General features: G+C 38.1%; 1 protein-coding gene across 1 annotated transcript in view; it reads right to left on the bottom strand.

The window, feature by feature from the left end:
• The window catches only part of SMS (spermine synthase), a 47,127-nt gene that overhangs the window by 8,204 nt on the left and 16,956 nt on the right, over positions 1-21,967 (bottom strand). The window contains exons 4-9 of the mRNA XM_060234070.1: positions 21,887-21,951; positions 17,653-17,828; positions 15,447-15,601; positions 6,704-6,793; positions 5,415-5,529; positions 5,025-5,104 (exon numbers count right to left, since the gene is read on the bottom strand). Coding sequence (XP_060090053.1) covers positions 5,025-5,104; positions 5,415-5,529; positions 6,704-6,793; positions 15,447-15,601; positions 17,653-17,828; positions 21,887-21,951 — 681 coding nt within the window. The remainder of the gene's footprint in view (positions 1-5,024; positions 5,105-5,414; positions 5,530-6,703; positions 6,794-15,446; positions 15,602-17,652; positions 17,829-21,886; positions 21,952-21,967) is intronic.

The following is a 21,967-nucleotide window of genomic DNA, read 5'->3' as shown; positions in this document are numbered from 1 at the left end:
ATATTGGTGGGGAAATCCCCACACAGCACAGTGCTTCTGTCCTTATGATGGTAGAATGTATTGATTGAGAACTATCTACCTATCGCACACTTCCTTATGTATGTTCTTTCCTGCCCTGGTTAACCTGGCCATTTCTGCTCTTAATAACAAGCAGGCGAACAGAGAATGACTGCAGCAAGAAAAAGGTTTATATACAGGAGTGGGAGCAGTAAACTGAGGACACACAAACACACGGTTTGTCAGTGATATAAAGTTGGTTCAGTACGTCCCCAGTTAAGAAACCTGAGTTGGCACCTCCTAGCTATGCATGTTCACAAGTGGGAACCTGCAAAAACTTGCCCAAGACATCTCACTTCCCCTCACCATCTCCTCTTTACATTCCTGAAAGCTCCACTGTCTCTCCCTTTTCCCCTTCCTTCTCTTCTTCCGGTGTGCCAACCACTACATGGGAACTGGAGCTCTCCTGAAATCACAAAATAACTCTCAACTATAGCAATCAGTCCCTTTTAGGGTTGCCCGATCAAGGCTGGGAAATCCCTGGATATTTGGGAATGACAACTTGGAAGAGTGAGGTTTGAGGGGGGAAGCAACCTCAGCAGAATATGATGCCACGAAGTCCACCCCCCAAAGAGGCCATTTTGTCCAGGGGGACTATCTCTGTCATCAGAATATCAGTTATAATTACAGGTGATCTCCAGTCTCCACCTGGAGATTGGCAACTCTAATTCCCTTAGAGGAAATGGCTGCTTTGGAGGATGGAGTCTGTGGCATTATATCCCTCTGAAGTCCCTCCCCTCCTCAAATCCCATCCTTCCCAGGCCCCCCCCCACCAAAAAAAATTCTATGAATTTCCTAACCTCTTCCCTAGCAATCCTCATATACTCTCCCTGCCTAATTCTCTTCTTAGTCTATATTTTTATTTATTTATTTATTTATTTATTCCGTAACTTATATCCCGCCCTTCCCACAAGTGGCTCAGGGCGGCTTACAACAAATAATAAAACAATAAAATCGGAACAAATTAATACATTTAAATTCAAACATTTAAAACCTAAAAACCTTAAAATTTTACATTTTACATTAAAACTGTGCAGTATAATCACAAAAATCTAAGATCTAGAAAGCTACATTTGTCTAGTCAGGCGTAGGCTAACCGGAAGAGGGTCGTCTTACAGGCCCTGCGGAACTGAGTAAGATCTTCTTTCCATCTTCAACTATTTTATTTATTTATTTATTTATTTATTTATTTATTTATTTATTTATTTATTTATTTATTTATTTAACTTATATCCCAACTTTCTCCACAGTGGAGCCAAAGCAGCTTACATTATTTTCTTCTCCTTTTTATCCACACAACAGCCCTCTAAGGTAGGCTTAGCTAAAGGCATGTGACTCAAAATCAACCAACGAGCTTCAATAACAAGACTGGGACTCAATCCTGGGTCTCCCAGACCCTACTCTGTTCTAATCATTACACCACACTGTCTTTCAAAGGATGGCTGCTGTTGAACAGTAACAAACAGCCAGGTAAACAGTCATGCAAGTTGGGTGGTATCAAGTCAACCACAGGTTGCTTCCAGGCATAGGGTGAGGCTTGGAAAAATCCCAGAATTACAACTGAACTCCATATGAGAGAGATGAAAATGACTGCTTTGGAGGGTGGGCTCTATGGCATTCAGCTGAGGTTTCTTTCATCAGCAAACCCCACCGTCCTCAAAACTCTACACCCCAAAATCTCCAGCAATTTTCCATTCTGGAACTAGCAATAACCAGGCCTGAGCTGGTTCCAATGAGTTCTCCCTAAAAGGCCAAAATAGGGCTGAAAATGGCCCTGTCCCCAACCGCTGCCTTTTACTGACAGAACCAAGCTTGGAATACTGTAGGGTTGCCAATCCCCAGGTGGGGGCAGGGGATCCCGCGGTTTGGAGGCCCGCCCCCCGCTTCAGGGTCGTCAGAAAGTGGGGGGAGGGGAGAGAAATATCTGCTGGGAACTCTGTTATTCCCTATGGAGATTTATTCCCATAGAAAATCATGGAGAATTGAACTGCGGGTATCTGGAGCTCTGGGGGGGGGCTGTTTATTTGGGTAGAGGCACCAAATTTTCAGTATAGCATCTAGTGCCTCTCCCCAAAATACCCCCAAAGTTTCAAAAAGATTGGACCAGGGGGTCCAATTCTATGAGCCCCAAAAGAAGGTACCCCTATCCTTCATTATTTCCTATGAAAGGAGACATTGAAAAGGTGTGCCGTCCCTTTAAATGTGATGGTCAGAACTCCCTTTGGAGTTCAATTATGCTTGTCACAGCCTTGATCTTGGCTCCACCCCTAATGTCTCCTGGCTCCACCCCCAAAGTCCCCAGATATTTCTTGAATTGGACTTTGCAACCCTAGAATACTGTGATAACCTTGCAACAGCCACTGAGGGAATCCATTTGTTAAAGTAATAGGCGCTCCTTTTATCATTTTTGGTCTCCTTAAGCTACCCAGTATATATATATATGTCCCTTCACAGCTCCAGTCACCAGATTTAAGTAGCCAAAGGTATCCTGACTTTGCTATTAGAATATAAGACAGCCCTGCCCCAAATAGCTTTCCAATCACCCAGAAAGACTACCTATGAGATCAATATACTAGTATGTTTCATACCAGGTCACCACACTAAATAGTCTTTTACCTCAAGTGACTAATTTTAATTTAATTTCAATTTTTGGATTTATATCCCACCCTAGCCCACAAGCGGGCTCTGGGCAGCTTGCAGCAGCAAATTTCAGAACGTGTTACAGATTAAAAATTAATGTCATCAAAACAGATAATATAAAATTGAAGGCAATACATAGGCTAGACACAAAGCAAGATCCCTAACAAACATATAAACTCTATTTGACTCAGACCTCCATTAAATGGTTCTTTTCTCTTCTGCTCCTCTCCCTCCCTCCAAGTGTTCCAAAAGCACTTATTGGTCAGGACATTTCTGATGTTCTCTCTAGAGTAGACCACCAAGGTTCAAAGAAAATTGGCATACCTCCAGCCTAGAATCCCACACGAGTATCAAAAGTAATCCCAAATGTTGATTTAAAAAAAAAAACCAAACAGTTTGGCAACTAGCATACAAAAATACCATTATGTTTGTGTTCATGTATGAACACATCAAAATGCAAAATTTATGGCACTTTCATGTGTAGAATTCTGTATCATATTGAGAGTATATGCTCCTTGAGATTAACCGTTTTTAACCAAAAGCAGTTTATACGTGAAAAAATATATACACACTCAATTTAAAAATACAATACAGACAAGGACTCATTAAGGATAAAGGACTCATTACATTTCTTTAAACCATGAAGGCATGGATAAGATTCCAGTCTCCAGGATTTTTATTCTCTCTTTTATCTTAAAAATCTGGCCATCACTGAAAATGTTAGCTTAAAAATTATACTGAGACCATTTAACATTTGTATAAATGGGCATAAAGCTAACCACTTGAATAGAATTGTATTTTATAATTGTCAATTTATATGAAAGTTATTAAGAACCAAGTTTTAAGCCCCCAGTTTATGAAAAAAAATGAAAGATTTGTCAGATGTAGCCAAGGAAACAATGTGCTTAAAACGCATCCCTCATTTATTTCACTAGTTTCTGGTACATAAGAGAACAACATTCTTTGGCCTGTATGATATCCTGTGACATTTCTAGTTATCTGGGTCTCTCTAGTGGTCAAACTGCATACTGCACACATTAGTGACTTACAGGGTTTTAAACTGTGGAACTGTTCAGAGAAATGACATTGAAGGAGTAAACAATTTACAACGGTCAGTAAAGAGAAATCACACAGCTTTATTCATGCAACAAAGACCATGCACATTTACTTTTTTTCAGCAGCAAGAGTTATCTGACTTTGTTTTATCTCTCTTAAATATTTGTTTTTAAACAAAGTTTTTTTTAATGTTAATGCAGATGAACAGGACAGTTTGCCACATGCATGCCAAAGCAATCCCCCTTTACTTAAGCTCTTAATCTTCTTCACTTTTGACCAAATGTATTTTATTAAAAGTAGAAAAGTTAAGACAAATGCCAGAATAATTTTGTTAGTTTTTCACTAGCCAAAGGAAGTGTAATCTGAAAGCATAATTAAGGGACAAGCAATTTATTTTGACACTGAGCATGACTGACATGAGACATGCCTGATATTACAGACTCTTTTAAAAAAATAGGAGTCTCAGGCAGTAAAGTGTTTATCAGACTCCTAACAGCTGCAAGGGCTCTGTAATAACCCCACTGTTCCTGGAAATACATTAAAGTGACACAGTATATAATTCTTATTTTACCTGGAATCAAGAAAAGCCCTGATGAGTCAGTTAAATAAGTCACATTTAAGCAATATGTCTTAATTTTGGTCACAATTCATACAAAATTAGTGGCCCCAGGATCATGACAAATGCTAACAGGAGTCATTTCTACTCTTCACCCTTCCAGTTTGATGTAGTGGTTAAGTGTGCGGACTCTTATCTGGGAGAAGAGTCCCCACTCCTTCACTTGCACGGGTTTGAGTCCCCACTCCTCCACTTCCACCTGTTGGAATGGCCTTGGGTTATCCATAGCTTTCACAGAGGTTGTCCTTGAAAGGGCAGCTGCTGTGAGAGTCCTCTCATCCCCACCCACCTCACAGGGTGTCTGTTGTGGGGGGAGAAGATATAGGAGACTGTAAGCCGCTGAGTCTCTGATTCAGAGAGAAGGGTGGGGTATAAATCTGCAGTCTCCTTCTTTATGCAGAAGTTGACTAGTAAGTCAGGAAACTCTTCAGTATTCACTTTTAACAGATTCCATAATCAAATAAATAGACTTCTCCCTATTTGTCAAATTGATATCTGTCTTTGGAGAAAGAAAAGAAACAAGGAACAAGCTTGTGATACTGAGAGATAACCAAGATCACACCCTGAAGACGTTACAGTTTGAATCGTTACACTGTTTCAAACCTCAATGAGATTATATTAGTTACAGAAGAATAATTATTTTCATCTGCCATACCTGTGTAAAATATTTCCCATCAGGTTTCAAGACTTTCATTGAAAGGTCCAGTATCATCCGCAGAAACTCCCATGTGGAATCTAAAAGTGAAAGTTCTACTTTTAAATTACAATTTACAGTTAGACATTCCTTTTTGAAACAAATCTTACCAGGCAAGCACAACACCCTTATGCTGTGGGATTGGATAAGGATGGTCTTACAGAGTATAAAGCTGCATGGTCCCTCCAACCCTATCCCTTTGGGGCACTCATGAATGTATACACACACACACCAGCTTTTATGGGAAGTCCAAGTGTATCTACTATCCCCATTCAGCACGTTCTTTAATTCAGATCTAGCTGCAAGCAAGATTTTGCATTAAAAAGATCATACACAGTGAAAAATATTAACCTTCTTCAGGAGAAGTAGAGATTGGAACAGCGGTCAAATCATTAATTACATAATCAAACATCCTTTCTTCTTTGGCATACCTCTTCAGTACTGGAATACAGTCTTCTATTAGAACCTGAAAAGAGTAGTAAAATTTTGGCTTACTATGGTAAGAATTCTTGCTACTGGGAAGAAGATATTGTATTTATACCCCACCCTTCACTCTAAATCTCAGAGTGGCTTACAATCTTCTTTACCTTCCTCCTCCACAACAGACACCCTTTAAGCTGGGTGGGGCTGAGAGAGCTCTGACAGAAGCTACCCTTTCAAGGACAGCTCTGCAAGAGCTATGGCTGACTCAAGGCCATTCCAGCAGCTGCAAGTGGAGGAATGGGGAGTCTGCGCACTTAACCACTACACTGAACTTGGCTCTCTGGGAGGGAGGGAGTGCAGCTGTTTCAGAAGTGCAAGGGGGGGGGGATCTAGTAAGCAAGACTATCTCCCAACACAGTAAAGCTAAGCATGACAATGAGAAAGTGACTGACACATGCATACCTAAAAAGTGCCCTTAGCCCTGGCCTGAATCCTGTCTCTTCCCTGAGTCAGCAAAGTATGAAGCTTTCCTCCAACCACACTGGTCCTTTTACCATTTAAGTTGGAGGAAGGCTGCTGGCTTTGCTAAACAAAATTGTAGGATATGTATGAAAAGCAGGCTCACTTCAACGAAACATTCACACAGCAGACATGATTCTTACATAAGAACCAGCACACACTGGATTTTATCTGTAACAAAAATAATCAGGTGTGTGTGTGAAGTATATCTCAGATGCCTAGTATCTGTATTATTTATTGGCCAACTTGTGCTGAATATAGATTACTCTTCTTCACTGAGCAACTCTAAATGACACAGTATTTAAAGACAAATTTATACAATTGTTTTTGAAAGAAGACACTACCAATAATGTTTCTCTGCCACTGATTCACTGTTTATTTTGTGAAGATACATGTATTGCCTTTTAAAAATCACCACATTTTAGTAATTTTTAATGAAAGCCAATTGCTTCAAAGACTTAAGTTTCCTGCTTCTTCATAATGTGGATAAGATTTTTTTAAAAAATGAGTAACATATAATTCATGTAATATTACTATATCAATATTCTTCACAATATTAGGGACACCTGCCACCAAAACATTAGTAATTTGATTACAAAAATCAAGCAAATATTTTCAAAAATGTTTCTCCCAAATATGTATTTTCATTGGTTTAAAAAAGAAAATACTCATGTAGAGTGTTTTGAAGAAAATATTACCTGATAGCAATCTCCATTCAGATTGTCCAAGACATCTCCACATGTTTTGCGCATATATTTCCGACACCCGTCGATCACCATTTGATCAATGTTTTTAAATCATGGTTAAGAAACTAGATCATTTTGTTGTGTTTATGTTCTACAGTGTTATAGCATTCCTTCTAAATAGCAAGACTTCGGTCTTATTCAAACATGATATGGGTGTGGGCTAAGCAGTTGTGCTTGATTAACTATTTTGTCCCACTGGCATAATTAATGTAACTCCTGTTATATTTTCCAGAATATATAAACAACTGCTGTTTGTTTTAAATGAAACATACATACAAAACTAATAAATCGACTGATACATTAACTGTTCTATCAAAATACATTGACCCTAAACATGTTAATCTAAGAATATATTAAGTTTTCAAGAGGTACATAACTAAAGGCACTGAATATCAAAATTTACTCCGGTTAAAACAATTTTATTCCAGTAACATATGGTAACAATCAATTCTTGCATTATCAATTACTTTTTTATCTATCCCATATATTACTTTTCTAACCCCTCCTCCCTCCGTTACTTGACCCCCGCCAGTGTTATATACTTAAAATACTAATATTTAAAGGTACCTTTAACTAATAAAACAAAAATTTCTATTTTTCTTTCTTTTAAGACTTAATCATTATCAAAAATTGCCCAATGTCCTTTTATTTTCCACTCTTTTTCTATATAACTTCTAAACTTCTTCCACTCCAACTTAAAAGTTTCTAGATCATAGTCTCTTAAAATTCTTGTCAATGTGTCCATTTCACTCCATGTTATAACTTTTATAATCCAATCCCATTTCTCTGGTATTCTTTCTTGCTTCCACAACTGCGCATACAATGTCCTAGCAGCTGAGAGCAAGTACCAAATTATAGTTCTATCTTCTTTTGGAAATTTTTCCATATATAATCCCAACAGAAAAGTCTCTGCAACTTTCTTGATTTCATATCCCAAGATCCTAGATATTTCTTGTTGAATCATCTGCCAATACTTTTTTGCTCTTTCACAAGTCCACCACATATGGTAAAAAGAACTTTCATGTTTTTTACATTTCCAATATCTATCTGGCATCTTATTGTTCATCTTTGCCAACTTTTTAGGAGTTATATACCATCTATACATCATTTTAAAACAGTTCTCTTTAATACTACGACATGTTGAAAGCTTTATAGAATTCTTCCAAAGATATTCCCAAGTTTCTATCTGTATTTCTTTATTTACATTAATTGTCCACTTAATCATTTGAGATTTCACTACTTCATCTTTTGTAGACCATTTCAAAAAGCAGTTTATATAGTTTTGAAATTAATTTTTCATTATCTCCAAACAGAACTATTTCCATTTCTGTTTGTTCTTTTCTTATTCCTTCAGTTTTAATGTCTTTTTCCACCAAACTCTTTATTTGTTGCATTTGAAACCAGTCATATTTATTATTCAACTCTTTCGCAGTTTTCAGCTCTTTACCGCCTTGTATTTTTAATAGCTGATTATATGACAACCACTTTTCTTCACCCACTTCAGCCGTTATTTTTATCACTTCTGCTGGCACTATCCATAACGGTTTTCTCTCATCACCATATTTCTTGTATTTCATCCACGTATTCAACAAATTATTTCTTATATAACGGTGAGAGAAAAAGCCATCCATCTTTTTTTTCCATAGTACATATAAGCATGCCAGCAGAATTTATTTCCATGACCTTCCAACTCCAAAAGTTTTCTGTTTAGTAGCATCACCCATTCTTTTATCCACACTAAGCAGACTGCTTCATGATATAGTTTTAAATGGTAATTGGAATCCTCCTCTCTCTTTTGCATCTGTTAAAATTTTCATTTTGATCCTTGGTTTCTTCCCAGCCCACACAAATTTTGAGATCTTCCTCTGCCATCTGTTAAACTGTTTGCTGTCCTTCACAATCGGAATAGTTTGAAATAAATACATTATTCTTGGTAAAATGTTCATTTTAATTGCAGCTATTCTTCCCAGCAATGACAAATTAAGTTTATTCCATTTTATCATGTCTTCATCCATTTTATGCCATAGTTTCTCATAATTATTTTTAAACAAATCAATATTCTTCATTGTTATCTCCACACCCAAATATTTTACCTTTGAGGTAACTTCACAACCCGTTAGCTTTTGTAACTCCTTTGGATTACCTACTTGCATATTCTTACATAAAATTTTTGATTTTTCTTTATTTATATAAAATTCCGCCAGTTCTCCATATTCTTGTATTTTAGCTAACAGCAAAGGTGTTACTTGAGTGGGATTTTCATTTATAAACATTATATCATCTGCAAATGCTCTACATTTATAAGTAAATCCTTTTATTTTTAATCCTTCTATTTCTTTGTCTTCTTGAAATTGCACCAGCAAAATTTCAAGTGTCATTATAAACAACAGTGGAGAGAGCAGACACCCTTGTCTTGTACCTTTACCAATTATCATATCTTCTGTAAGTTCTGCATTTATACATAGCCTTGCACGTTGTTCAGTATATATTGCTTTTATCATCCTTATAAAGTCTTCTCCCAACTCTGTTTTCTCCATAACAGCAAACATAAAGTCCCAATTTAGATTATCAAATGCTTTCTCTGTGTCTGCAAAAAATAACGCTACTTCTTTTTCTGGATGTCTTTTATAATATTCTACAATATTTACAACAGTCCTAATATTGTCTCTTATCTGTCTTTCGGGGAGAAACCCTGCTTTATCTTCCTTTATAAAGTTTATCAATTATTGCTTGTTGTCCTGCCAGTATTCTTGTGTATATTTTATAGCCACTATTCAATAATGAAATCGGTCTATAATTTTTTACATTCGTGACATCTCTATCTTCTTTTGGAATTAACAAAATCACTGCTTCCCTCCATGTATTTGGTATTTTACCTTTTAATCTTAACATGTTCATCAATTTTTGGAGTTTAGGTAATAATTCCTCTTTAAAGGTTTTAAAGAACTTAGCTGTATATCCATCTGGCCAGGGTGCCTTTCCAATTTTCATTATATTGATCGCAGCTTCAATCTCTATTCTTTCAATTGGCGCATTCAAAACTTTTTCATATTTTCTGTTAAGGGTGCTATTTTAATATTTTGTAAATACAGTTCCATCTTTTCTTTCTTTATTTTAACACCCTTAAATAGTTCAGCATATTTAAAAAATTCTCTCTTTATTCCTTCTTGATCCACTATCTCTTTTCCATCAGCCACAATCTTACTAATAATTTTACTTTCTCTTTCAGGTACTTTCCAGGTTTATTTGCTCCCTCAAAAGACTTTTGCTGTAATTTTTTCAAATTCCATTCCAATTCTTTACTTAATAAATGTCTCATTTGTGTTTGCAATATTGTAATCTCCCTCATAATTTTCTTTTTCGCTGGCCTTTTCCTTAATTCACCTTTTTATTTCATTTTGAATGTCCAACATCTGTTTATATTTTGCCCTCTTATCTTTAGTGTTCAATGTTATCAATATTCCTCTCATTACTGCTTTATAGGCATCCCACCGTCTGGAATTCAATATCTGTTGTTTATTTGGAAGAAAGCTTTGGTTTCATTTTCTAGAGATGTCACTATTTCTTTATTCTGTAGCAAATCTTCATTTAATCTCCATCTTCTTGATTTTTTCAACAAATTTGGAATCCACATTATTGGGTTATGATCAGCTCCTATTTTAGGTAAAATCTCAATTTTCTTTGTTATAAGACATCATTTTCTAGAGATGTCACTATTTATTCTGTAGCAAATCTTCATTTAATCTCCATCTTCTTGATTTTTTTCAACAAATTTGTAATCCACATTATTGGGTTATGATCAGGTCCTATTTTAGGTAAAATCTCAATTTTCTTTGTTAGTGCCCCACAACATGTCAATTCTAGAAAAAGAATTATGTCTTGCTGAAAAAAAAGTATAGTCCCGTACTTCAGGATTAAATTTCCATATATCTTCCAGATTTTCTTATTTAATCAATTCAAAAAAGGATTTTGGCAATTTTCCCTTTTTATTATTATTTTTTGTCCAGATCTATCCAATGCATTCTGAATTGTTCCATTAAAGTCCCCCATTATCAAAACTTGATCATATGTCAGTTCATCAAGTTGTTGTGTAACATCCTTAAAAAATACATCCTTCACTCCGTTTGGAACGTACAATCCCAATAACATTTTTTTCCCATTCAAATTTATTTCTATTGCTACAAATCTTCCATTTTTATCTTTAAGTACTAATTTCGGATCCAATTCCTGTTTAACATAAAAAAATCACTCCCCTTTTCTTCCGCTCAGCCAGGGAATAAAATTCTAATCCCAATTGTTTATTCCATAAAAATTTATAATCCTTCTGTTTTATATGTACTTCTTGTAGACAAACTATATTACAATTTTGCTTTTTAATCCAATTAAATGTTGCCCTTCTTTTTTGTGGTGAATTTAGTCCATTTACATTCCAAGATAATAATTTGTAATCCATCATGATGCAAATTCTTTATGTTCTTCATAAAATCTACGCAGTTCCTGTTCATTTGTAATTGTAATTCTTTTTCCCTGAAGTTCAAAGCTCAAACCTTCAGGTATTATCCATCTATACCTCATTTCATTTTCCCGTAATTTCTCTGTCAGTTTTTTGTATGATCTTCTGTCATTTATCACTTGCCTTGGTAACTCCTCCATGATTCTTACTCTACTACCTCCCACTATCAATGTCTTTTCAAAATTTTTGTTCATAATCTTTCCCACCATTTCCTTTGTCATACATCTTATGACCAAATCTCTTGGTAGATTATTTTTTTTTGGCATAGGATGAATTCACTCTATACATATAGTCATACATATTTTTAGTCTCTTCAGGATCTTCCTCCAAAAATTCTGCAATTATTTTTATTATATATTCTTTCAAGTCACTTTCCTCCTGTTCAGGTACTCCTCTCAGACATATCTGAGTCTCCATCAATTTGCAGTCATGGATTGCCACTTTTTCTTGTATTTTCAACAAGGTGGAATCATGTACTTTCATTCTCCCTTCTACCTCCTGCACTTTCTTGGATGTTTCCTCAGTCTCATTTCTGAGATCCTCAATATCTTTTTTAATCTCTTCTATAATTTCTTTCTTAGAGGCAGTTATCATCTCTTTCATACCGTTCATCATTCTAGCCTCCATTGCCTCTAATTGTTCCTGTATTTTCTCCAGAGAAGTAGCCCTTGTACGGGTTTGCTTATGTTCTGACATTTAAAAACACTGAAAATTTTACTCTCACCAATTTAAAATTTGACTATCGGATTCAAAAGATTAGAGCTTGCTTTTTCCAACAAGCCTAATTTTATCAAAGATTCCAGGTTTTCACGGCTGGTAACATCATTAGGGTTTGTAGAATCTTTCGGGCTCAAGTGCCATGTTCTACTGGAGAAAGTTTTCCTTCCAGCACAGCAGCCAAGAAGGTCAGAGCGCCTGCTCTGGCTGCAACGCCACTGAGGATGATCTCCGCAGCTGTGAACGAAACGTCTGGAAGGAAAACTTTCTCCAGTAGAACACGGCACTTGAGCCCGAAAGATTCTACAAACCCTAATAAAGCCTAATTTTGCCATCCTCAGCGCCTCCTAGGCGGAGATATTAATTTTTAAAGTCTTTATTTCTTTCAAAATGGCGGTCACGACTTTCTATTCCCTTTAAAAAAAATTCTTTTTTCCTTTAAAAGCTTTTAAAATCCATCATTAATAATAATATCCAAAAGTATTTATCATTTCATCACCACCTCAATAGTTTCCAAGAATTATTAATGTCCCAAACACCTTAAAAATGTTACTTTAATTTTGACCTCCTTACAATGGCCGCCTATGTTTTTCTATGGTATTATAGTGCAAGAGTAGGCTTTTCTTCTAATGCTTCCTGCTTTACTTGCCACCAAATCCCGTTTTCACTGGTAGAGAGATCTTACGATACTTGACGTACTTCCTGTGTTGATTGTATATGCTGCAGGTCTGTGACGATGGTGCTTTTTTCAAAACCGCAAGAAGACCAAAAAATAAATTCCTTCTCACTTTTTAGCACTGTCCTTTAAATTTAAAAAGTCCAAATTTCACCTCTTTATCCCTTCTTCTTCCAAGCTTTCTAGATTTCCATTTCACACCTTCTGAATTTATTCTGTTTAACTTTAAATAGTCCCGGAATGAAAGATCTGTACCTTTTTTGCAAGTTATCCAGATCCATACCAGTCTTGTGTAGCTTTAGATGTTTAGTAATGCCCAAGAAGGTTAGGATTCTGTCGAGCTTATGTCAAATAAATGACTCTGGAAACTTCTGCAGATGATGAAAATGCAACTTTTCTTCGGAGACCCCTCAAAGCCTCAAAGGAGCACCCCCCCCCCCGGGATTCCCTTTTAGCCAAGGTAAATCTCCTCAAAGTGTTTTGTGCATATCTTGGACTAATCTCTGACCGAGAAAAGTAGGCAGTAGGCATTAATTTGCCTTCCACTACCCTGAACAGAAGTTCCAGCCTGCTCCCTTTATGAGAAGCAACTCAGCTCGGCATTTTCCTGCCCCGAAAGACCTGAATATCAAAATTTACTGATCATAGACATGTTAATCTAAGAATGTATTAAGTTCTCAAGTGTTACAGAACTCTAAAGGCACTCAATCTATATATCTAGATATTTTCCCACAAATAACCATGCAAAATGCTATCAACAGCAGTCCAATTCTAATTCAAGACAACTTAGTAAAGCATTGATGTAAACAAGGAGCCTCTATCTGATTTACAAGTTATACCAGTTGGACCATGTTTAAAATACTGAACACACAATGCAGTTAGGCCATGTTTAAAGTACTGAACATACAAGGTAGAAAGTTACTACCTTACTGGATCAAGGGAATGCTGTAGACAGTTTATCTTGATTTCAGTAAGACTTCTGTTAAGGTTCCACATATTATTCTTGTTGACAAATTGGTAAAATATGGTTTCGATGCTATTACTGTTTGGTGGATCTGTTACTGGAAGACAGATCGCATCCAAAGAGTGCTTGTTAGTGGTTTCTCATCCTCTTGAGCAGGAGTGACAAGTGGAGTGTCTCAAGGATCTGTCCCGGGACCTGTTTTGTTTACTATCTTTATAAATGGTTTGGATGAGGAACTGAGAGAATGCTTATTAAATGTGCAGATGATACTAAAGTACAATAGAAAACAGAGGATACAGGATGATCTTGACAAGCTGGAAAACAGGGCTAAAACAAATTGTAATGGGGATAAGTGTAAAGGAAAAATCCAATGCATCATTATAGGATGGGAGAGACTTGTCTTGGCAGTAGTATGTGCGAAACGGATCTAGGGGTCTTAGTGGACCACATATTGAATGTGAGTAAGCAGTATGATGCAGTATCTAAAACACAAATGCAATTTTGGGCTGTATCAACAGAAGCATAGAGTCTAGATCACACCAAGTGATGGTATCACTTGACGCTGATCTGGTTAGACCTCAGTTTTGGGCACCACAATTTAACAAGGATATAGACAAGCTGGAACATGTCCAAAGGAGGGCAATGAAGATAGTGAGGGGTCTGGAAAACAAGTCCTATGAGGAAAGGATGAAAGAGCTGGGTATGTTTAGCCTGGAGAGGAGACAGCTGAGAGGTGATATGAACACCATCTTCAAGTATTTGAAGGGCTGTCATATAGAGGATAGTGTGGAGTTGTTTTCTGTTGTCTCAGAAGGTTGGATCAGAACCAATGGATTGAAATTGAATCAAAAGAGTTTTTGGCTAAACATTAGGAAGAACTTCCTGAGGGTTAGAACACTTCCTCAGTGGAATAAGCTTCCTTGGAAGACAGTGGTCTTTCCTTCTTTGGAAGTTTTTAAACAGATGCTAGATGGTCATCTGACAGCAATGCTGATTCTGTTAACTTAAGGGGAAGTGTTTGTGGATTTTGTGCATTGTGCAGAAGGTTGGACTAGATGACCCTGGATTTCCCTTCCAACTCTATGATTCTAATGTAGAATGTAAAACACTTTTAAAAGTAGAAATCAATCTGAATTCCCAAGATAAAATGAGCTCAGTAGAATATGAAACCATGGAACCAAAGAAGAAATAATGAGAAAGGGAATCCTATTTCCTTGCGCTGGTTGCTGTTTCTTATTAGGTGATTCCTATTCCTCTCCCTCTACTCCCAATTCTCTATTTCTTCACACACTCACTGGCTTGCCTAGTCCCCCCACCCCCCGCCAGTTACCCACCCAATTTTGTGTTTTGTATCCTTATATTTGTCTACCTACTCAGTCATCAAGTTCTGCACCCTCATCAACCCACCCAGTTGTCCATTTTGCTACTCTCACTCATCAAATTGTCTGATTCCCACATGCCCAAACGTTCTTTTTCTTCCTTCTTCTCAACTATGTGTATGGTAGCCCATACTCTTCTACCTTGGCCTAGTGTTCTCTTGCCCCAGTCCATCTTCTATATTTTTTTTACCTTTTCATACACTTTCAGGTTTTTTTTTCTTCATGATGTATGCACAAATGTTGCTGTTTTCTTAGGGCAAAGAAAGTTAAATACAGCTATAACTTTTCATATTATTCTGCAAACTGCATGTTACAACTGCTATGAAAAAACAGAAACCCTAGGCCTTGATTCTCACCCCCCCTACACACCTCAGCACCATACACTGCTATAAGACATACAATTGTTTAAACACACACAGATACCAAGTGACTGATTAAAAGGATATCTCTACCATAGTGACCATCTTTGGTTTCAGTTTGACTATTTCATACAATATTCCACCATCACCACCTCCAAGAATAAGCACTTCTTTGTCAGTGTAGTCTTCTTTGCCACGGCCCATTATAGCTTGTGTATATGCCAGGTCACTCTCAGCGAGATCTTGAAAAGCACAAGGATTCAAATATGTGTTAACGGGAACTTTCTAATTATGTCTTTCCTTAAACTAGCTGCACCTCTAGGCAGTTTTGTATAACTCTGAATAGATGAGTCTGAAATCTTACAAAACAACTATTTTTTTTTAAAAAAAAAATCAATATAAAGCTGCTCTTTTTTACAGTGCTCTTTTTTACAGAATCCAGTGACCTTTTATTATTATTTTGAAGTAACACAATAAATTACATAAAAAGCAATGCACCAGAAACACTATTATAAATTTACCAAAATAAAACCTACAGGGCAGTCCTAAGCCTGTTACACCCTTCTAAGTCAATTAAAATCAATGGTCTCAGAAGAATGCAATGCTGCTTAAGATTGTTTTAATTTAATCACATGTACGATTATCTAGATTTAAGATCTTCAGGATTCTTTTTTAAAACACATCCCACATCTCAACACTGGGAGATTACTGTTGTGTAGAGTTCACTTCTTTGTCTGCCCACACAGAAAAAGGTAACCAATCCTTCATTCTGCAAGACCATTAACACAAACTATCAAACCCACTTGAGGTCCATGTTCTTGACAAGAATGGAACCCATTCCTCTGCCTAAAATATCTTCAGGTAGTTCATACCTTTACATGATCAACCTATCAGAGGTGATCAATGATAAAGCTAGAGCATCTAGAAAGAGCAAACGTTTACAAGATTTTTCAGTCATATACTGCTTATACTGTACTAACACTCCAACTGAGTTGTAATACTATGCCTTCCACTACACTGCAATTACTATTTTGATGGTCTTCAACACTGTGGTATGGTTTTTCCTATTTGCATAGTGTCTGGCGACATCCATCCCAGCCTCAACTGCAGCCTCTCCTACCAAGCCTAACACCACCTCCAATAAGCTCAGTGCCACACAGGGCCCTCCCCACCTCCTCAAATCTCAAGAGTCCCCCAGCAAAGATGGAATTCCTGGAATGGGATCCAAAGAGCACACCCTCAGCAAGGAGTGAACCCCGTCAATTCCTGATGCTTTAGAGACATTGGTGGATGATGTCACTACTTAACACCACAGGAACATTTGTGCCACCAGGGAAGAAAAGGCTTCAACAGAGCTCACCAGGGAAACCTAAGGCTCCCTGCTGCAACCTGGCTATGACAGCCTTAGCTGAACATGGGCTGGGCCAGAGCTGAAAGGACTGCCAAGAGAGCAAAGGAGAGGTGGGCCTAGCAGGAAGTAATTTAGCACTGGTCTCATGAGAAGGGGGAAGAGGACAGATGGAGCTAGAGTGGGCACTTAAAGGGGTAATAGGGCCAGGGGAGTGGGGCTAATTACCAGGTTGGGGTGACAGCACTTTAGGAGGCTCCAACAGCAGGGCAGGCAGAAGCACTGACTTCAATAAAAGCACAACACTTAAAGGGAGGTGAGGAACCCCTGAGCCAAACCCCTCCTTTCCTATTTTGAGGCCTCGGGAGCCACAAGGTAACCAGACGCAATGGCTGAGGGCAAGACAGTGACATGCTGAGAGATGACCATCAAATATTTAATACACTTAGGATAACTACTTATGTTAACAAAATAAACCTGTATACAGTAATTGGCCAATTCTTACCTTTTTCTTTTCCTTCCAACATATAAACTACCATATTTATTGAAGCATAAGATCCTGTGGATTAGAGACCACTTTATCAAATCTAACTTTCCCCCATTAAGATTGAATTTTGAGTACATCAAATGTGGAAAAAATGAGCATTATAGATTCCCCCTCCAAATTATATTTAATACAGAAAATGATACCACTTTTAAGCTACCATGGGGGGTGGGGGAAATAAATCCAAGCAGTGGAAAATCTAAAGTTCTAGTGTACACCAGTGGCTTGAGATATCTTGTGTTTTTGTTCTCGGGGTGGGGAGGGGAGAAAGGGGTGGTGATGGAATGTTCAAGCACCTAGCAGGACACAACACATGGCTAGCAAACTGTATTTTAAACAACAGAATACAAGTTTTGCAAGTCTACTCCATAGCAACTGGCAGCGTATCAGATAATACTCACTAACATCCCCACTGAGGATAAGAATATTTCCAAATTGTTTAGAATGTAAAATTTTTATATTCTGGTAAATAGAGTCTTCATCATAAACAACTTCATCTATGTCATATTCCACTAATCGTCCATCTGCTGTGGGCCAGTATCTATCAATGGCATCTCCTCTCACAATGGCTGGCAACCTGAGAACAACAAAAAAAATGTAACAGTTACATTTGTGCAACTTAATAAAGAGACAAGTGGGAACCTGCAAAGACTTGCGGAAGGCATCTCATTTCCCCCTTCCCCACTACTTCTTCTTTCCCTTTCCTGAAAGCCCCCAGAGCCTCTTCTCTTTTCTTCCTTCCTTTCTCCTTCCTGCCCAGCAGCCAACCTACATTTACTTGCACCATTGTTTCCCTCTTTCCCCCACAGCAGCCTCCAATGAGGAAAACAATGGCATAATTGTGTGGTGATGGCATTGAGCCAGACCCATTTGCATGGCAGGGAACTCTCAAGGACTTGTGTGGGGAGCCATGACCCACATCACTTTCCCCTGTATCCCTCGCCCCACATTATTTCCTTTTCTTTCTCCTGTCAACCCCCATACCCTCTCCCCATTTCCTTGTCTCATTGTTTCCTTCTTAGTCATTCCCTAACCTACAGTATATTTGCTTCCCATCTTCAGCTATATTTATTTATTTCATCTATACCCCACAAGGAATATACTTGTCCAAAGGAATGTGCTTGTCTGGGACTGCTATATATCAACTCTGGGGACTGCCTGAACCCCTCTTTTATAAAGTATGAGAAACGATGCGTCTAGGGGTAGCAACAAGGAGTCCGAGTTACTGATACATGAAGCTATCTGCATAGGCACATTTTTCATCGTCAAAGCTACTTGCACTTTAACTCTTCAGTTATTCTGTGAGATCTCTTCAGTTATCCCTGTATCCCTTGCCCCACATTATTTCCTTTTCCCGTCTCCTGTCAACCCCCATACCCTCTCCCCATTTCCTTGTTTCCTTCTTAGTTATTCCCTAACCTACAGATTTTTGCAGTTTGTCATTTTTGAACTTTCCTGAGACCTTTTCTAAAGACTTGTTCCTATTATATGAGTTATTTATGCATGTATTGTGAGAGTATCTTGTATGGCATTTCAGCTTCAAGCACGTAACATGTTTTCAGTTATGTGAAGATTATGACAATACCCTTGTAAATGTTTGATCAGCTTATTCAGAATAAGAATTAGTTACATTGTATGTAAAATATCTGCATTGTTATTTTGTTCATGGTTTGTAGTTTGGCTGTAATATGTCCCATGAACCTCCTTCCTGTATTGAACCTACAGGTAGGACACTGGAGATCTCACAGAATAACTGAACTCCAGATGACAGAAATCACTCCCCCTAGAGAAAATGGCTGAAGGATGGATGCTATGGCATTATATCCAAATAAGGCCCCTCACTTCCCCAATGCCACCCTTCCCAGATTCCACTCCAAAATTTCCAGGAATTTTCTAATATGGAGCTGACTACCCTAGCTAGGGTCTGGCCCCAATGAGGCCACCCTCAAATGTCAAAACAGCCTTGAAAAGGACTCCCTTCTGCTGCCTTTCACTTACAGAAAGGAAGCCTGGAAAGTTGTGGTTGCTTAGCAAAAGCCACTATGGGAATGCGTTTCTTTAAGACACAGGTGCTTCTTTTATAAATTTGGGGATTTTTTTAGACCCCCAATGTATTTTCCTAGATTTCAGGATTTTTTCTGCAAACCTGGGATGTTGTTCAGGTTTGTAGAAAGAACTGTCTTGTCCATTCACAGCTTTAGACACCAAATTAAAGTATCTGCATATTTGGCCGACTTCACTATTAGAATATACAAGTGGGAGCCTGGAAAATTTGCAGGAGGAATCTCCCTTCCACTCTCTCACAAAACCCAACATGGCTTCTGGGCTATCCCGCTGCCACCACTGGGTCTAGCAAGGCCTATGCTACTAGGCCCACCATGGAGTCTGGGCTGTGTTGTTGCTGGACCCAGCACAGCTCCTGGGCTCCTCCAGCTGCCAGAGGTAGGTGTCTTCTCTGCTTGCACTTATACTTTTGGAGAAATTATTCTTACCTCATCAGGGTATTTTTAAAGAAGTTCAGATTTTTCTCACCTTTCCTCTACTCTTTCACTAAGCCAGGTGTGGCTCTTGGATCTAAGTGTTCCAAGGAAAAAAGATGCCTTTTTAAAACTTTTTACCATATTGCTCATTCTGCATCACTAATCATAAGCTACTGATCTGTAGCCAAATAAAGTGCACACTATTACCAAAAGTTATAGAACAAGAGATCTTCAACACCCAGAATTTTTTTAAAAGGTGATTACATTCTTTTGTCTAAACTGGCTCTCTGGTTTATACTAAAAATCCCTAGGCTAGTTTTGTGTATATAAAAGATGCTGTTTGATAGCTTGGAAACTTGCCAAAGTATGACGGAGATTTAAGTTTTCCATATATTCCGTAAGCTCCCTTTTACATCTTCTAAAGGCATAATAGAAAGATAGAAATTTAAAATGGTTTTCCTGATCCTGAAAAGCTTTTGCATGATTCTCAACATTCTATTCAGGCAACACATCCTGAGATACACTAGAGGGCAGACAGTACCTAACAAATACAGAACTCAGGGACAAATTACTTCATAGTAAAAAACCAAACTGTGGCATTCAACAAAATTTAACCTGTGATGAACAAACACATATCTTAACATTTCATTCCATCCTAAGCACCTCTTGTAGAAGCTTAATAACATTTAATCTATGTGTAGAATGTTTCCCAAGGTAGTATCTGCTTGGTTGGGCAGGAAACAATGAACACTTGAGAGATGCCAGAGCGGGTTTCCAAGTAAATCACTGCACTTGCCCCGTGTGATCCCACTGACACAATTTACTACCCTGTTACAGGCTATATGGCAGGCCTGCCTGTGTATTGTTTCTAGTGTCCTCATTAAGCCCACTACTGCTAACTAAATTGATCTTCACCTGCATGCCACCCAAGCAAAGCGTGGCCAATGTAGCCTAACAAGGGGCTATCTCTTGAATAAAATGGGTCTTCTGAATAGACCTGCTTAGGACTGTTCCCAATGCTGTCACCTCTAACTAAGAGTAGGAGTTATTTTGGACAAGGGGGGGGAGAGAGAAGAGCCCTATCACAGCACTGGGGCCATAAGAGTTACAAATGTGTTGCAGCACAAGCTATCCAAAGTAAATGTTTATCTCTGTTACTATATAAATTGTGGCATATTGAATGCAAAGCACACAACAATGTAGAAAACATATGTTCAAAGATTGGCACTATGGCTGAAGTTTAAATCCTGCCAACTTGCCACCAGGCCTCCTCTTCCCATACCTGGTCAGCATCTTGCCATAACAATAGGACCTAGCAATCTTCTTCATCCATCCACCTTATCCTGGAGAAGGCAGAGCCAGTGAGGAAAACCCAGAAAGCTCTCTGTTCCCTATGCCAACCATTGAAGCATTAGAAAAGAATGAAGAACTGCACGTAGGATACCTAAATGAGCTCTTGCTACACTTCCCACTAGTTCATAAATATGAAGAAGAGTGTCAGTTTCCTTTCAAATGAAGCTAGATTGGTTACCACTAATTTTTCTGCTTAATTTATCCAGTCCCAGTCCTAACTGCAGTCCCTTGTCCCATGCAGTCTATGTGGGTCCCACAATCACCAGATGGCAGGTCAAAAGGGGTCCTTCGTCCTTTTTTAACTCACAGAAAAACTGGTAGTGTCCATCCTACTCTCTGCCTACATTTCCCTCTCACTGTAAAAGTAATGCTAAAAAAAGAGAAAAGAACAAAGAACAAGCAGTCACTGAAGACTTCGTTACTTCAGCTGAATCATTCCGCAGACATTTTATTTAAACTGTGTTATTATAATAATTTGATATACACCATCACATTTAACCCAGTGAGAACTTAGTGTATGAATCAAAAGGAGGAGAGTTGATTTTATATCTCGCTTTTCTCTACCTAAGGAGTCTTAAAGCGTCTTACAATCTCCTTCCCTTCTCCCACCCACAACAGACACCTTGTGAGATAGGTGGGGCTGAGAGAGTTCAGAGAGAACTATAACTGACACAAGGCCACCCAGCAAGCTTCATGCAGAGGAATGGGAAACCAAACATGGTTCTCTAGATTAAAGTCCACCACTCTTAACCACTACACCACACTGGGTCTCAGTCAGTAACAGATGCACAAGATCCCTTACCGTTTCACCCTTTTGATGTCCTTGCTAAACAATTCTTTCATTCTTTCTTCAACCTTGTTCAGAAGCTACCAAACAAAACAC

Source organism: Heteronotia binoei, chromosome 3 (assembly GCF_032191835.1).
Source record: "Heteronotia binoei isolate CCM8104 ecotype False Entrance Well chromosome 3, APGP_CSIRO_Hbin_v1, whole genome shotgun sequence".
Classification (NCBI taxonomy): domain Eukaryota; kingdom Metazoa; phylum Chordata; class Lepidosauria; order Squamata; family Gekkonidae; genus Heteronotia; species Heteronotia binoei.
Note: the sequence above shows the minus strand (reverse complement) of the source record. Positions and strands in the feature narration are given on the sequence as shown.